Here is an 18,324-nt window from a genome sequence, read left to right as displayed (position 1 = left end):
CAGATCTCGCCATTGCACTGCAGCCTGGGCGACAGAGCGAGACTCAGTCTCAAAAAAATCTAATTAATTAATTAAATAAAAATCTAATTAATAAAATAATTAATTAATTAATAAAATAAATATAAATAAATAAATAACCCCATGCCTTCCGCCTCTGTGGCTTTGCCTGTTCTGGGTATTTTGTGTGAATGGACCCATGCATGGGGGTGGGCCGGGCACCTTTCAAACGTTCGGCCCCCACGACGGCCCGTGGCCTCCGGATTGGACGGCGCGAGCTGGGTGTACGCGGGGCGCCCAATCGCTCCGGAGCTTCTGGAGGGGGCAGGTGCAGGTGCAGGCAGCGGCGGCTGAGGGGCTGCTGGAGGCTGGGGAGGCCCGGACGCGGTGCAGGAAGCCGCCGACCACGTGGGCTCCTGATCGTGGGCGCCCACAGCGCGGACATGGCGGGCTGGTGGCCGGCGTTGTCGCGCGCGGCCCGGCGCCACCCGTGGCCCACCAACGTGCTGCTCTACGGCTCGCTCGTCTCGGCCGGGGACGCGCTGCAGCAGCGGCTGCAGGGCAGCGAGGCCGACTGGCGCCAGACGCGGCGCGTGGCCACGTTGGTGGTGACCTTCCACGCCAACTTCAACTACGTGTGGCTGGGCCTGCTGGAGCGCGCGCTTCCGGGCCGAGCGCCGCGCGCCGTGCTAACCAAGTTGCTGTGCGACCAGGTGGTCGGTGCGCCCATCGCGGTCTCGGCCTTCTATGTCGGTGAGGGGCCGGGAGGGGACCTGGGGGGTGGGACCCGGTATTGGGGGACTGGAGGCAAGGACTCAGGGATCAAGAGGCTGGAGGGAGGGCGCTGCAAGAGCCTGGGGACCCGGGCAGGAGCCGGGGCTCTGAGACCGTGGCTGCTTCAGAAGCCTGAAGGGCCAGGGCAAAGGCTGGAGGCTGGGGTGTTTGATTGCGAGAAGTTGCAGGAGGCACTGGCTGGGGAGCTGAGAAACCGGGGAGCCAGAGGTCCACCAGGTCAGGAATTTAGAGGACTAGGGTCGGGGCTCAGACTCTGGGGTTGGGTGTAGGCCAAGGCTGGAGGTAGGCAGGGCTGTGGAGGTCTTTGCCCCCTGAAAAAGGCCCACGGGAAAATAAAGGAGATCCCAATTCAAGGCCATAGCAGCTGCAATGACCCTGAACCAGTCGTGGGGCAGGGAAGGAACCGACTTGCTGTTCAGAAACTCCAGGCCTGGGGCCCCGGGGCCAACACAGGAACAAAATGCAAGAGGACCCGTGACCCTGGGGGGTAGAGCAGGTGGAATCTGAGGTTGGGACTGGATCTTCAGCAAATTCATGCCCAGGAGCCTAGTCCTGCTTTGGTAACAAGATTTTCCCCTGGGATCTCACGGAAAACATCAAGGGACCTTGGATCCTTGCCATGGAGGACTATATACCTATGAGGGTTCAGGGAACCCTCTCCTTAGAAAATCCGACCCGGGCCTGAGGTGTGGGGGACAGGGGCTTGACTGTGGAAACCTTCTCTACTGCGTACAATAAGAACAATGGAAATGTTACCTGAAAAATACCGGGGTTTATTCCCTTAATGAGTCACAAATGACTCCACCAAGAGGCGGGTTTTGATCAATGGGAGTTTTACTTGGCACAAGTAAGGAAGACACTGGGCGTATTCTCCCAAGTAGTGTGTCCCCCAGAGAAAGAGACAAGAGGGTTTTATGGGGTGATGGAGAAAGGAGAGGGTGCATGATTGCATGTAGAGTAGGGGTCCCAGTGAGTCGTGATGCTAGCACATAGGTTGCATAGGTTGCATAGGTTATAGTCATGAAGCTATAGCTTCTCCCGGGGTGAAGACTTTAGCATGGTAATGAGGAGAGTTAACTTGGCTTCATCTATAAGTAACCTGGGGTCACTTAGGAGCTGATTTAAACAAACAGGGTGACCTCATTCCACCCAGGGTTGGGGAAGAACAGGTTGAGGTCAGGAGGCTGTAAAACAGGCTGATCGCTCAAGTTGGTTAAATTCTTGTAATCTTTGGAGAGCCTCCGTCTGCGCACAGGAGGGGCCCTGTGGCCTCTATCATCATTGCAATTTCTATAGCCTTGAAGGGGATGGGGTGGGTAACTGGGGAGAAAATCTCTATGGGTCTTAAGCCTGACAGGGTCAGTGGGTCAGGAGAACAGACAGCCTGAGAGCTAGGGCCTCCTGTTTCATCAGAAGGTCTGTGCCTGGTCCCGGCGTGTGATTTGCAGACTAGACTTGCAAACAGCTTCCTAGCACCTGTTAAAGAAGCCTTGTATACCAGTGAAGGAGTAGCGGACCAGAATGCTATTTAATCCTCAAACAACTAGTGAGATTGTTCTCTTTTTCTTTTCTTCTTCTTCTTTTTTTTTTTTTTTTTTGAGACAGTCTTGCTTTATTGCCCAGCCTGGAGTGTGCAGTGGCCTGATCTCAGCTCATTGAAACCTCCATCTCCAGGTTCAAGTGATTCTCCTGCCTCAGCCTACCAAGTAGCTGGCATTACAGATGCACACCACCATGCCCGGCTAATTTTTGCATTTTTAATGGAGACAAGGTTTCACCATGTTTGCCAGGCTCATCTCGAACTCCTGAACTCAAGTGATCTGCCCATCATGGCCTCCCAAAGTGCTGGGATCACAGATGTGAGCCCTCGCACCTGAGATTGTTCTTATTACTCTCATATTACAAATGAGGAAACAACTAGTGAAATTAGTGAAATTGTTCTCTTTTTCTTTCCTTTTTTTTTTTTTTTTTTGGAGACAGAGTCTCGCTTTATCATCCTGGCTGGAGTGTGCATTGGCCCAATCTCAGCTCACTGCAACCTCCGCTTCCTGGGTTCAAGTGATCCTTCTGCCTCAGCTTCTCGAGAAGCTGGGATTACAGGCATGCGCCACCACACCCAGCTAATTTTGTATTTTTAGTAGAGACAGGGTTTCTCCATGTTGGTCAGGCTGGTCTCGAACTCCTGACCTCAGGTGATCCGCCCGCCTCAACTTCCCAAAGTGCTGGGATTACAGGCATGAGCCACCGTGCCCAGCCCACTAGCTTTTTTTAAAAGATAGAAATTAAAATTTCAAAATGTCCAAATGTTCAACTTTTCACAAAATGTTTGGAAGGTAGAGAAAAGTAACCAATAGACCCACTATTGTAACTTGATTGTTTTTGTGAATTGTTATAGTTTTTGAAAAAATAATTGTTCTGCTATAACTTTTATACTCTGCTATTCTCACTTCATATTTATCATTCCTTTAAAATTTTCTAGTTTTAGAGTGGAGACTATGTTCTATTTTTTTTTTTTGAGACAGGGTCTTGCTGTGTTGTCCAGGCTGGAGTGCAGTGGCATGATCACAGCTCACTGCAGCCTCCACCTCCCAGGCTCAAGCAATCCTCCCACCTCAGCCTCCTGAGTAGCTATGACTACAGGCACACCACCACACCTGGCTAATTTTTGTATTTTTTGTAGAGATGAGGTTTTGCCCTGTTGCCCAGGCTGGTCTCTTAACTCCTGGACTCAAGCAATCTGCCTGCCTCAGCCTCCCAAAGTGCTGGGATTACAAGCTGGAGCCACGGCGCCTGTCTATGTTCTCTTTTCACTGTTGGATCAGAGGGTCATATTGATGGATGATAGTGATGGTTACTTTGCATTTTGGAATGGGAAGCTTAAACATGAACTGTTATACAGTACTCTACTGAATCTTTTAAAATTCTTTTGGTGTTTTTGCAAATAGGTATGAGCATTCTCCAGGGAAAGGATGACACATTTTTGGACCTGAAACAGAAATTCTGGAACACCTATATGGTAAGACAGGCATTTGAAAATGTAATCAGTATCTTTTTGTGTATATATATATATATATATATATACACACACACACACACATACAATATACAATACAATAAATATACATATACATATACAATCAGTAACTTTTTGTGTATATATGTATATATACACACACTATATATACATAGATATGTATATATGTGTACATAGATCCACAAAAATATATACTTTTTGTGTACATATTTATAAAGATTAAAAATGTTTTAATTGACACTTATATGTACGTATTTTCAGAATACATGTGATGATTTGATACATTTGTGTAATCATATCAGGATTCTTTGTGTGTGTGTGTCTATATATGTATATATATATGTATATATATATTTTTTTAATTAAAAAAAATTTTTTTGAGACAGGGTCTCATTCTGTCACCCAGGCTGGAATGCAGTGGCATGATCATGGCTCACTGCAGCCTGGACCTTCTGAGCTCAAGCGATCCTCCCACCTCATCCTTCTGAGTAGCTGAGACTACAGGCATGTGCCACCACACCCAGCTAATTATTTTTAAATTTTTTGGTAGAGACAGAGTCTCACTATGTAGCACAGGCTGGCCTCGAACTCCTGTGCTCCAGTTATTCTCCCACCTCAACATTAAGTACATTTTTATTAAACTATTCCTAAATTAGAGCTCCAGTTTGGTTGGCAGAAGCGTCCAATATTTTGACAGAGAAATCTTAAAGTTATTTTGATAGATGTATGAGGAGAGGCTTTAAGAGTGTCTATACTTCTCATGAATCGGAAAGAAATACTTTCTCTGGGCCGGGCACGGTGGCTCACGCCTGTAATCCCAACACTTTGGGAGGTGGAGGCGGGTGGATCACAAGGTCGGGAGATCGAGACCATCCTGGCTAACATGGTGAAACCCTGTCTCCACTAAAAATAAAAAAATTAGCAGGGCACGGTGGTACGAGCCTGTAGTCCCAGCTACTTGGGAGGCTGAGGCAGGAGAATCACTTGAACCCGGGAGGCAGAGGTTGCAGTGAGCCGAGATCGCGCTACTGCACTCCAGCCTGGGCGACAGAGCGAGACTCTGTCTCAAAAAAAAAAAAAAAAAAAAAAAAGAGCCGGAAGTAGCCGGCTCACACTTGTAATCCCAGCATTTTGGGAGGCTGAGGCAGGAGGATTGGTAGAGCTCAGCAGTTTGAGAACAGCCTGCGTAACACAGTGAGACCCCATCTCTACAAAAATAAAATAAATTAGCTGGGCATAGTGGCAAGCGTCTGTGGTCCCAGCTGCTCAGGAAGCTGAGATGGGAGGATTGCAAGCCTGGGAGGTTGAGGCTGCAGTAAGCTGTGATTGCACCGCTGCACACCAGCCTGAGTGACAGAGTGAGGCCCTGGTTCAAAAAAAAAAAAAGAGCAGGAAGTAGAATTGGGAAAGAAAGAAGCTTCAGGCAGGGATTTACTGCAGTCTTGACCTCCTGGGCTCGGTAAATAAACAAAACCACAGGAATATTTGCATACTGTTTTAAAAAAACGGTTACAATGAGTGAGTCTCATCTACCCTCAGGAAAAGAAAGCGGGTATACCAGCAGTCTAAAGCCCAGCCCATTTGGAGGTTTTTTGGGAAGATTTCTTGTAATAAGAAATTGTCGGCCGGGCACGATGACTCACACCTGTAATCCCAGCACTTTGGCAGGCCAAGGCAGGCAGATCACTAGGTCAAGAGATTGAGACCATCCTGGCCAACTTGGTGAAACCCTGTCTCTACTAAAAATACAAAAATTAGCTGGGCATGGTGGCGGGTGCCTGTAATCCCAGCTACTCAGGAGGCTGAGGCAGGAGAATTGCTGGAACCCGGGAGGCGGAGGTTGCAGTGAGCTGAGATCGTGCCACTGCACTCCAGCCTGGCAACAGAGGGAGACTCCATCACAAAAAAAAAAAAAAAAAAAAAAGAAAAGAAATTGTCTTCCAGGTGCTGTCCCAGGTGTTAGTGGAAGATACCCAAAAAACCATATAAAACAGAGATTCTGTCCTAAAGGGACTTAGAGTGTAGTGGGGTAGATAGATAAATAGACAAGTCATTAACTAGAGTTCGACGGGAAATGCCCTCAGAGCCCATGGGTACTTAGCACAGTGAGGAGGTGTAGGAGTGGGATCAAGGAAGTCTTGCTGGGGCCAGGCACCGGTGGCTCACGCCTGTAATGCCAGCACTTTGGGAGGCCAAGGTGGGTGGATTGCTTGAGCTCAGGAATTTGAGACCAGCCTGGGCAATATGACGATGAAACCTCATCTCCACAAATACAAAAATGAGCTGGTCGTGGTGGCTCACACCTGTAGTCCCAGTTACTCAGGAGGCTGAGGTGGGAGGATCTCCTGAGCCCAGGAGGTCAAGACTGCAGTAAGCTATGATTGTGCCACTGCACTCCAGCCTGGGTAACACAGCGAGACCCTGTCTCAAAATAAAAAAAATAAAAATAAAAAAAAAGATCTGGAGTTAGGCACATACTGGGGGACAGGTCATTCCAGGGGCAGAAGAGCTGAGTAGAGTTGACAATGTGTAAAGCACCATGGTATGCCCGGAGGGGAGAAACCACAGGCAGTTTGGTGTTCACAGAGTATTTGTTGAGCAACGTGGAATGAGTTTGGATCCTGGAGACTGTTGAACACCCGGAGCTGAGGATCTTGAACTTCACGCTTAGGTAATGGCAGCAGAGGAAACCAAAGTGGGGGGTTATTGTAGCCAAGTTCACGTAAGAAATAAGGAAGTTGGGTGTGGTGGCTCATGCCTGTAATCGTAACACTTTGGGAGGCTGAGGCGAGAGGATCCCTTGAGGTTAGGAGTTCAAGACCAGCTTGGGCAACATAGCAAGACCCTGTCTGTATTTAAAAAAATAAAACTGGCCTGGCATGGTGGCTCACACCTGTAATCTCACCACTTTGGGAGGCTGAGGTGAGCAGATCACTTGAGGTCAGGAGTTCGAGAACAGCCTGACTAAAATGGTGAAACCCCGTCTCTACTAAAAATACAAAAAATTAGCCAGGCATGGTGGCACACACCTGTAATCCCAGCTACTCAGGAGGCTGAGTCAGGAGAATGACTTGAACCTGGGAGGCGGAGATTGTAGTGAGGCGAGATTGCACCACTGCACTCCAGCTTGGGTGACAGAGCAAGACTCCGTCTCAAAAAAAAAATGAGGTGAGTTCAGTTTGGGAAATGTTGAATGCCAGATGCCTTTAGCCTATTCAGAGGGAGATTGCCGAAGCACAGAGGAGAGTTCATGGCAGGGTTTAATTATTTTTAGTGCTCTCATGTCCCAGATTCGGCCAGTTGGAGTCCCTCCACGCTGGTTCCTGTGTCCTGTGACATCACCCATCTTCTTTCTCCTTTTCTTCTTTCGTAAGTCACTTCCTTTCTGGCATGACAGTATGTTCCGGGACCATCTTGTACCTTGCACCTGCCCTGCCCTGGCCCTAGAATCAGCCAATTCTCTGAGGCGTCCTGATTCCTTTTTGTGGGGGAATGGTTTGAGAACAAAATATACTACTACATGATACTACATTCTGACAAGAAAAAACACAGCCATAAGAAATAAAGCCATGGCCGGGCACAGTGGCTCCTGTAATCCTAACACTTTGGGAGGCGGAGGCGGGAGGATTGCTTGGGGCCAGGAGTTCAAGACCAACCTGGCCCACATAGTGAGCCCTTGTCTCTATTAAGAAAAAAAAAAAAAGAAAGAAGGAAAGCCATGTTTGGATGAGTTTAGTCTTCGGATTATTTTTGCTAAAGTTTTAAATTATTATTATTTTTTGAGACAGAGTCTCGTTCTGTTGCCCAGGCTGGGGTGCAAAGGTGCAGTCTCAGCTCACCGCAACCTCCGCCTCCCGGGTTCAAGCGATTCTCCTGCCTCAGCCTCTTGAGTAGCTGGGATTACAGGTTCCTGCCATCACGCCCTGCTAATTTTTGTATTTTTATTAGAGATGGGGTTTCTCAATGTTGGTCAGGCTGGTCTCAAACTCCCGACTTCAGGTGATCCGGCAGCCTTGGCCTCCCAAAGTGCTGGAATTACAGGGGTATATTTTATATTTAAAGTATATTTAAAAATTAAGGGCCAGGCTCAGTGTGTCACGCCTGTAATCCCAGCACTTTGGGAGGCCGAGGTGGGTGGATCACCTGAGCTCGGGAATTTGAAATGCACAAGAGCGAAACTCCATCTCAAAAATATATATATATAAAATATATTTTATGGCCAGGCATGGTGGCTCACACCTGTAATCCCAGCATGTTGGGAGGCCGAGGTGGGCAGATCACCTGAGGTCAGGAGTTTGAGACCAGCCTGGCCAATATCGCGAAACCCTGTCTCTACTAAAAATACAAAAAATTAGCCGGGCGTGGTCGTGTGCACCTGTAATCCCAGCTGCTCAGAGGCTGAGGCAGGAAAATCGCTTGAACTCAGGAAGTGGAGGTTGCAGTGAGCCGAGATTGCACCATTGCACTCCAGCCTGGGCAACAAGAGTGAAACTCCACCTCAAAAACAAAACAAAACAAAACAAAATATATATATATACACACACATTATATGTAATATCTACTTTTAAATATAAACATAAATATTATAAAGCTTTTATTGCAATTGTTCATTTTAGAAACTTCAGAAAATACAAATTAGTAAAAAGAAGAAAATAAGTCGGTAATACCACTTTTAAGAACTATTTTAAAAACCTCTAGCTTTTTTTTGAGATATAATTTACATACCAAGACTTTTTTTTAAAAAAAATTCATAATGGTGACATTTTTATCGGACTGTATAGGATAAAGCTTGTTAAAATGTCTAAGATATTTTGTAATATATGAAAATTTCAGCTAAACTTGTGCTATAGCATCCCATGGTTTGAATATATTATTGAAAATCATTCCATAAACAATGGTTTGGTATATAGTTTTAACAATTCAAGGCTGGGCACCGTGGCTCACGCCTGTAATCCCACCACTTTGGGAGGAGGAGGCAGGCAGATCACCTGAGGTCAGGACTTCAAGACCAGCCTGGCCAACATGGTGAAACCCTGTCTCTAATAAAAATACAAAAATTAGCCGAGCATGGTGGCAGGCGCCTGTGATCCCAGCTACTGAGGAGGCTGAGGCAGGAGAATCGCTTGAACCTAGGAGGCAGAGGTTGCAGTGAGCTGAGATCTTGCCACTGCACTCTAGCTTAGGCGACAGAATGAGACTCCATCTCAAATAAAATAAATAAATAAAATAATTCAGCAGGATGAGGTGGCTCATGCCTATAACCCCAGCACTTTGGGAGGCTGCAGTGGGACTATTGCTTTTGCCTGGGAGTTCAAGACCAGCCCGGGCAACATAGAGATACCATGTCTCAAAAAAAAAATAATAATTAATTTAAAAAAAGAGAATTCATTCATGATTCTGTATTTACAAATATATTCCTGCATCATTTGTTCATGGTAACCAGGAAATTGCAATGCATAAATATATGCTATCATTTCCAAAGCAGCTGTCTTCCAGAATTGGTACTGATTCTAGTAGACTTTTCATTCTGATGTTAAAAATATAATTAATAGAAATGTCTTATACCTAATAGCTTTTTTCCCCACAACTCCCCAACCCCCTCACTCTAGAGGCCTTAGTAGTCTAATTTAATCAGCTTAGTCTGAAATATACTACTACCTTGGCATCTTGTTGGCCTAGTATTTCTTACTCTTTTATGGAATGAACTGTGCAATTGTTTTGTGTGGCTAAAAGGTATTCTAGGTCGGGTATAGTGGATCACCCCTGTAATCCCAGCACTTTGGGATGCCGAGGTGGGCGGATCACCTGAGGTCAGGAGTTCACCAGCCTCGCCAACATGGTGAAAACCCGTCTCTACTAAAAATACAAAATTTAGCCAGGTGAGGTGGCGTGCATCTGTCATCACAGATACTCAGGAGGCAGAGGCACGACAATTGCTTGAACCCAGGAGGCAGAGGTTGCAGTGAGCTAAGACTGCACCACTGCACTCCACTCTGGGCAACAGAGTGAGACCCTGTCTCAAAAAATAAAAAACAAAATAAATAAATTTAAAAAAAAGGCATTCTAATAAAGTTGTTGCTTTTTTTTTTTTTTTAATTCCAGAGCGGACTGATGTACTGGCCCTTTGTACAGGTGAGTTCCGCCTACTCAGTAACATGAACTCAGGGCTTTGGTTTCCATGTGGCCGTAACGGACTCTCTCTCTCTGTTCCAGGTGACCAACTTCAGCCTTGTTCCTGTTCAATGGAGAACAGCTTACACTGGAGTCTGTGGTTTTCTCTGGGCCACCTTCATCTGTTATTCCCAGCAGAGTGGTGACGGCACATTCAAGTCAGCTTTCACCATTTTATATACAAAGGGGACCAGTGCCATAGAAGGGTCCCCGGAGAAATGAGAAGTCAAGGACTCTCTTAAAGGGACCACATTTTTGACCTAAAATGCACAGAATTGCCTGCAGACAAAATATTTGATGTGCCAATTATGCACTTCATTTTGAGGAATAACTACTATTTATAGACCCACTTTTTAAAAAATTATCAATGATTATTTTTGAATTGTATTCAGACATTTTTTCCTGATCTAGTCTGAAATATTACTTCTCTAATATTTTGGTTAATATGAATAACAGTGGCAAAATGGCATTTTAGAATTATTAGTATTTCTAATATTTTAACGCAAGTTTCAGGAAACTTGGTTTCTTGGTTGTGATTGTTTACATTTCTATTCTAAAATCTCAGGTTATCTCCTGAACACTTCTGGGCAGATGAAGTTTTATACCAAAAAATAGTTCTTAGAGTGAATTTTAATTTACATAGAACTCAATCGAAATGAAGATTTAATAACCAGATTTGTTTCCCCAAAACATACATAATTTGTTATTTTGATACTAAAATTTAATAAATACCTTTTTTTTTTTTTTTTTTTTGAGATGGAGTCTGGCTCTGTCACCAAGGCTGGAGTGCAGTGGTGCCATCTTGGCTCTCTGCAACCTCTGCCTCCTGGGTTCAAGCGATTCTCCTGCCTCAGCCTCCCAAGTAGCTAGGACTACAGTCGCCCGCTATCACGCCCAGCTAACTGGTGGTGGTAGAGACGGGGTTTTACCATGTTGGCCAGGCTGGTCTCCAACTCCTGTCCTCGTGACCTGGTGATCTGCCCTCCTCAGCCTCCAAAAGCGCTGGGATTATAGCCGTCAGCCACTGCGCCCTGCCCCCAAATTTGCTTTGCATGGAGAAAACTCTAACAAGTCCTCTTGAACACAGTTTTCTGATAACCCAGATCAAGGAACTACCCAGGCTTCACCACTATGCGATATAGGCATGTGAGAAACTCGTACTTATACCCCCTCAATACATTAAAACTAAATATATATATTTTTTAAATCAATGGGCCAGGTGCAGTGGCTCACGCCTGTAATCTCAGCACTTTGGGAGGCCAAGGCGGGCGGATCACTTGCGGTCAGGAGTTCCAGATCAGCCTGGCCAGCCCGCCTCTACTAAAAATACAAAAATTAGCCAGGCGTGGTGGTGCATGTCTGTAATCCCAGCTACTTGGGAGGCTGAGGCATGAGAATCGCTTGAACCTAGGAGGCAGAGGTTGCAGCGAGCCAAAATTGTGCCACTGAATTCCAGCCTGGGCAACAGACTGAGACTCTGTCTCAGAAATAAAAATAAAAACAAATAAAAATCAATGAACTAAAAGCCAATTTCTAGTGGTTTCTAATAAGGAAAAAATGGTTCAAAAAACTGCTAAGCGAGATCAAGCAAAACAAAAAAATCTATTAAGATAATGTTTTTATAACTCGTATTTAAAACATTGTTGATTCATTCTTTATTTTTATTTTTATTTGAGACGGAGTCTCAATCTGTCACCCAGGCTGGAGTGCTGTGGCGGGATCTCCGCTCAGTTCAAGCGATTCTCCTGCCTCACCCTCCCGAGTAGCTGGGATTACAGGCGGCCGCCACCCACGCCCAGCTACTTTTTGTATTTGTAGCAGAGACCGGGGTTTCACCATGTTGGCCAGGCTGGTCTCCAACTCCCGATTTCAGGTGATCACCTCCCGACTGGGCCTCCCAAAGTGCTGGGATTGCAGGCGTGAGCCGCCGCCCCGGCCCTTGTTTTGTTTTCTAGATTGAAGAAACGTTTTTCTCAGAAGTTATTTAGAATTTACACCGATTTGGTAAAGCACACTTTTGTGAACAAAGGTGGGTGGAAGCGTTTGTTTTTTCCTCCCTACTTGATCCCTCCAAAGTTTGGAAACTATTCATAAATATTCTTATTTTCATATACATATGTTCTCTTTATAAGCAGGCTATAATCAGAAAGATTGGTTATATTATCAAGGCTTTGACTGAAACATCCTATTTAAGAATATGCAGAAAATGCCTGGCTTCGAGTTTGCAGCCTTACATTACAGTCAGGGGGAAACTGTCACTCCCTGCAGGCCTGAGAACCTTAGAGCTTTTCGGGGAGCAACTTGGCAAGGGGGGACCCGGCAACTGCTCCCGGGCAGGAACCATGGGGCGCAGCCCCGGACGACCCTCGGACCGGCGGGGACCTTCCGCTTTCTGGCGTCTTTCTCCCCCGCTCCGCCGGCTGCTGGGGAGCCGCGGCCGCCCAGTGCCTGGTGCTCACTCCCTCACCTCCTTTGGCTGCATGAACAGAGAGGCGGCGGCGGCCGGAGCAGGGTGGGCGGCCTGAGGCGAGAGCCCGGCCGGCCCCCGCGGGGAATATGGCGACCCGCGGCGACCGGAGCAGCAGCGGCGTCAGTTGCTGCACCACCGACTTCTCGGAGCAGCGAAGGCGACTCGCGAGAAGACGCCGCCAAGTGGAACCCGGGCCCCGGCCCCGCGGCCCTGGGAGGGGGCAGCAGCGACACAGCCAGGAAGCCCCAGGCGGGGCGCTGGGCGCCAACGAGTGCCACAGCAACCTCCAGGCAGCGCCCACACCAGCCTACAGGGGGCGCCGCTCGCACTGCACCTGCCGCGGCCACTCCGGGGCGTGAACTGCGCTGTCAGCCCGGCCGCACTGACCAGGGCGGCCCAGGCCCGCAGCAGCCGAGGAGCCCAGTGGCACTGCCCGGGGTGACGAGAAGGAGAAGACGGTGCCCCAGAAAAAGGCAAGAGCTCAGAGCTCGGGTCCCCGTGCCAGGAAAGGCCAGGAGCAGAAGATGGAGAGGTGGAGATGGAGATGGAGAAGCAGCAGCTGGGAAGGAGCGGCGCTCCACCGGTGGGGTCAACATGCGCTGGTGGAGCTTAGAGTATGAAGAGGATGAAGCAGGGCAGAAAGAGCGGAAACGAGAAGGTGCAATGACGCTACGGAGCACAATGCAGAATCCAGCCCTAGGACTCCAATAAAAGCTGGCTTTAATTCCAACTCACACCCCCCACCCCTAATCAGAGAGGATCAGGGGAGAGAGAGGACCCAAGGAACACTGGAACCTGAAGGACAGGAATCTGAGGCCAAGACTCATTGCTGGAAATTGTGGGAATCAGGAAAGGAGAAAGTGAGGCAGAATGGGGGGATGGAGGGTGGTGGTGGGGGGCAGTGAACTGGGTTAGGAAGGATTAGAAATCAGAACCTTAGGAAGGATCCAGAAAGGAACTGTCCTTAAGAAGGTACATGCTGCGGCTGGCTACTGTGGCTCACGCCTGTAATCCCAGCACCTTGGGAGGCCGAGGCGGGCAGATCACCTGAGGTCAGGAGTTCGAGACCAGCCTGGCCAACATGGCGAAACCCCATCTCTACTAGAAATACAAAAATTAGCCAGGTGTGGTGGTGTGCACCCGTAATCCCGGCTACTTGGGAGGCTGAGGCAGGGAGAATTGCTTGAACCTGGGAGGTGGGAGTTGCAGTGAGTTGAGATCGTGCCATTCCATTGCAGCCTGGGCGACAAGAGTGAGATTCTGTTTCAAAAAACAAACAAACAAAAAAAAAGGTGCATGCTGGGGATGAAGGAATGGGTTCTAAGACTCAGGGAGTGAGGGAAGGGGAGGGACAGGGGTTGGGGGTGCAGTGGGGTGCTAATGCAGCACCCAAACAGAAGAAGACTGGAGGAAAACAGGGCCCTTCTCCTCCAACTCCAGCTGCTCCTCTGAGCCCTGGGCCACCTGCTCCTGTGTCTGCCGACCTACTGGCCTGTCTCTGAATCGCTAGAATGCCGTTCCTCCTGATCTCTGCCCTGCCTCAGACCTTTCACTAACACCACCACCCCCACTACCCAGGACCCACCACCCCCACTGCCCCCAACCATAGCCTGCCCCTATCCCAGAAGCCCCTGCTTCCAGCCACATGCCCTAGGTGACCTAAAGGGGACCTGTACATGCAGATGAAGAGGGTGCTCTTCTGGCTCCTCCTGCTTAGGTATCCCAGTCGCGCAATCATGAGTGTGAGTAAATGTTGGATATCACACAGATTCTATTTCTCAAGCTGTTTCACACTGTGGTTTACCTAACAGTGTTTTTCTGGGGGTCATCGATGGGGATTTGGTTCTCCCTGCAGACCAAGGACCTCAGCGCAGATTTCTTGAGCAGCCTAGAGAGGCTCTGGCCTCACCTGTCCACATCAAGTTCTGGGTCCTGCCTGCCCTGCTTGGCCCAAACACAGCAAGGGTGACAGGAGGGAAACGGGAAAATGGTAACTTTATAATATTGGAAAGGAAGGATTTCATGGCCCAGTGGAACACAACAGAGAACCCAGAAATAAATCCATGCGTTTACAGCCAGCTCATTTTGCACCGAGGCCCCAAAAACATACCGTGGGGAAACAGATGGTGTCTTCAATAAGTGGTGCTGGGAAAATGAGATATATCTATGTGTGAAGAATAAAACTAGACCCCTATGCTTCACCATATATAAAAATCAAATCAAAATTAATTAAAAACCTATATGTAAGAAACGACAGTCTGGGCACAGTGGCTCACACCTGTAATCCCAGCCCAGGCTGAGGCAGGAGGCTTGCCCGAGCTCAGGCGTTCGAGACCAGCCTGGCCAACATGGCGAAACCTCGTGTCTACTAAAAATACAAAAATTAGCCAGGCATGGTAGTGCACACCTGTAATCCCAGCTACTAGGGAGGGAGGTGGGAGAATTGCTTGAACCCAGGGGGTGGAGGTTGCAGTGAGCTGAGATTGTGCCACTGCACTCCAGCCTGGGTGACAGAGTGAGACTCCGTCTCAAAAAAAAAAAAAAAAAGAAAAGAAAAGAAACTACAAAACTACTAGAAGAAAACATTGGGGAAATGCTTTATAACACTTGTCTAGGCAAAGATTTCTTGAGGAAGACTTCAAAAACACAGACAACCAAAGCAAACATTGATAAACAGGATTACATCACGCTAAAAAGCTTCTGCACAGAAAAAAATTTTTTTAATTAAAATTAAAAATAAAGTAGACCAGGCACAGTAGCTCTTGCCTGTAATCCCAGCACTTTGGGAGGCCAAGGCAAGCAGATCACTTGAGGTCAGGAGTTCTAGACCAGCCTGGCCAACAGAGTGAAACCCTGTCGCTACTAAAATACAAATAATTAGCTGGGGATGCTGGTGGGTGCCTGTAATCCCCAGCTACTAGGGAGGCTGAGGCAGGAGAACTGCTTGAACCCGGGAGGCGAAGGTTGCAGTGAGCCGAGATTGCACCACTACACTCCAGCCTGGGCCACAGAGTGAGACTCTGTCTAAAATAAATAAACAAAGTGAAGAGACAACCCACAGAATGGGAGAAAATTTTTGCAAACTATTCATCCATCAATGGATTAATACCTAGAATATATAAGGACTCAAAAACAAAAATCCCAAATAATCCCATTAAAAAATGGACAACAGCCACGGCGCGCCGGGCCAGCAGGTCCACGCCTCGCCTGGGGCCCAGGCCGGCTGCCCGGAGCGCGGCGCCCAGCCCGGACCGCATGGACTCGACCTCGCCCAGTGCCGCCCGCGGCTTGGACCCACAGGACTCCCTGCGCTCGCGCCTCTGGTCCAACTTGTGACTCTCGCCAACCGCCCTGCCGGGCCCAGGTTGGCTCGGGGCCGGGCGTCACCCAGACCAAAGCCCTGTCATTGCGCTGCCCCGGCCGCCAGCCCTTCAAGAAGCTATAGACGAGACGTAGGTAGCTGTAGTCGGATTGACTACCCTGGCCAGGGAGCAGTCCCCTCCGAGCCCCCGGCCGTCCCCCCTCATCGCCCCGCTCCCACCCCCATCGCCCCTGCCCCCGGCGGCGGCCTCACGTGCGAGGGGGCTCCCTTCACCTCCGTGCCTCAGTTTCCTCAGCTGTACGATAGGGACAGGGCGACCCAGTGTCGGAGAGGAGCCGGCTGTGGTTCCCTGTCCGCCCCCTGCCCCCTAGGTAGCCCGCCTTCTGATGAGGATTGTTATTCTAAGCGCAATACTTGGCCCGCCGGCTTCCCGCTGCACCCAACGCGCTCACGCAATAACCTGCCCAGCCGCCGTACACGCGCGTCCCGCGGTGACCTCCCGGAGCAGCACCCCGGCTCCCTCCAGCACCTGCGCCGAGGGGCGGGCCTCAGGTGATCCACCCACCTAGGCCTCCTAAAGTGCTGGGATCACAGGTGTGAGCCACCGTGCCTAGCCGTCTCCAAGAGAAGGAGGCAGAGAGAGGTTTGGCACCCAACAGAAATGAGTTTAAATCTTGGTTCCCCTGGTTCTTGGCTCAAGCTTCTCTGGTGCCCAGTGTCTTCCTATGAAAGGGAATGAGAGGGGTCTGGGGTTGTGACAAAATCATGTTTCTAGTGCTGGGCAAGCTGATATGCACCTGTAATATCAGCAACTCAGGAGCCTGAGGAGGGAGGATTGCTTGAGGTCAGAAATTCCAGCCCAGGCCGGGTGCAGTGGCACACAACTGTAATCCTAGCACTTTGGGAGGCCAAGGTGGGCAGATCACCTAAGGTCAGGAGTTTGAGACCAGCCTGGCCAACGTGGTGAAATCTTGGCGCTACTAAACATACAAAAAGTAGCTGGGCATAGTGGCGGACAGCTGTAGTCCCAGCTACTCCCAGCCTGGGAGGCAGAGGTTGCAGTGAGCCGAGATCGTGCCACTGCACTGCAGCCTGGGCGACAAGAGCAAAACTCCATCTCAAAAAATAAAAATAAATAAATAAAATAAATGAAAAAATAAAATAAAAATAAAAATAAATTCAAGCTTAGCCTGGGCAACATAGGGAGACCCCATCTCAAAAAAAAAAAAAAAAGGCCAGGCACGGTGGCTCACACCTGTAATCCCAGCACTTTGGGAAGCCAAGGCGGGTGGATCACCTGAGGTCAGGAGTTCAAGACGAGCCTGGCCAACATGGTAAAATCCTATCTCTACTAAAAATACAAAAGCTAGCTGGGCGTGGTGGCACATGCCTGTAGTCCTAGCTACTTGGGAGGCTGAGGCAGGGGAACTGCTTGAACCTGGAGGCAGAGGTTGCAATGAGCTGAGATCACACCACTGCACTCCAGCCTGGGCATCAGAGTGAGACTCTATCTCAAAAAAAAAAAAAAATCAATCAAAGTAGTCAGGAAGAGACATCAACAAAAATTGGTGATGAATGGGGTAGCAGTGGCACTGGGGAACAAAAGGGAACAGATATTTTGCACTGCAATTGTCATCTCGTTTCTTTTCTTTTTTTTTTGAGATGGAGTCTCATTCTGTTGCCAGGCTGGAATACAGTGGTGTGATCTTGGCTCACTGCAACCTCCGCCTCCCGGGTTCAAGCAATTCTCCTGCCTTAGCCTCCCAAATAGCTGACACTACAAGCACATGCCACCATGCCCAGCTAATTTTTTTATTTTTAGTAGACACAGGGTTTCACCATTTTGGTTAGGATTGTCTTGATCTCTTGACCTTCTGATCTGCCCACTTCATCCTCCCAAAGTGCTGGGATTACAGGTGTGAGCCATCATGCCTGGCCAATTGTCATCTCTTTTCAATATTGAGCACATATGGGTACGCTGTAAAGGAAACTTTAAAATCTCAGGATCCCAGCCCCCCATCTTCTTATGCAAAAGAGAAAGTCACTGCAACACCCTTTTCCAAATGAATAGCTGTTCCTAAGATCATGTAACAGCCAGATAGATGTCTACTCAGCAAGAAAAGGCCTCAGGCACCTGGGAAGGGCTGCGCCCCATAGATCATTCATAAGTAAATTATTTGCTGGCCTCCTATAATCAAGGACATGCCAATGTTAACGTTAGGTCTACAAACTATTTTTTTCTTTGAGATGGAGTCTCCCTCTGTCACCCAGGCTGGAGTGTAGTTGCGCAATCTGGGCTCACTGCAATCTCTGCCTCTCAGGCTCAAGCAATTCTCTTGCCTCAGCCACCCGAATAGCTGGGATTATGGGCGTGTGCCTCCACACTGGGCTAATTTTTGTATTTTTAGTACAGATGGGGTTTCGCCATGTTGGCCAGGCTGTTTTCGAACTCCTGACCTCAGGTGATCCACCCGCCTTGGCCTCCCAAAGTGCTGGAATTACAGGTGTGAGCCACTGCACCCAGCTGAGTAAATT

At 48.5% G+C, this 18,324-nt stretch overlaps 1 protein-coding gene across 2 annotated transcripts; it reads left to right on the top strand.

Moving 5' to 3' along the window:
* The first annotated feature begins 317 nt into the window (after window positions 1-317).
* MPV17L (MPV17 mitochondrial inner membrane protein like) lies at window positions 318-11,478 on the top strand. 2 transcript variants are annotated; one of them, XM_054453632.2, is made up of 4 exons: window positions 318-750; window positions 3,738-3,808; window positions 9,929-9,958; window positions 10,040-11,478. In XM_054453632.2, exons 1-4 carry the CDS (start codon window positions 441-443, stop codon window positions 10,217-10,219), a joined length of 591 nt encoding a protein of 196 aa, XP_054309607.1. In that variant the 5' UTR covers window positions 318-440; the 3' UTR covers window positions 10,220-11,478. The 2 variants fall into 2 exon arrangements, with proteins under 2 accessions (XP_054309607.1, XP_054309608.1); XM_054453633.2 differs by lacking the exon at window positions 3,738-3,808 and having other exon boundaries at window positions 10,040-10,277.
* The last annotated feature ends 6,846 nt before the right edge of the window (window positions 11,479-18,324 follow it).

Source organism: Pongo pygmaeus, chromosome 18, assembly GCF_028885625.2.
Source record: "Pongo pygmaeus isolate AG05252 chromosome 18, NHGRI_mPonPyg2-v2.0_pri, whole genome shotgun sequence".
Taxonomy (NCBI): domain Eukaryota; kingdom Metazoa; phylum Chordata; class Mammalia; order Primates; family Hominidae; genus Pongo; species Pongo pygmaeus.
Note: the sequence above shows the minus strand (reverse complement) of the source record. Positions and strands in the feature narration are given on the sequence as shown.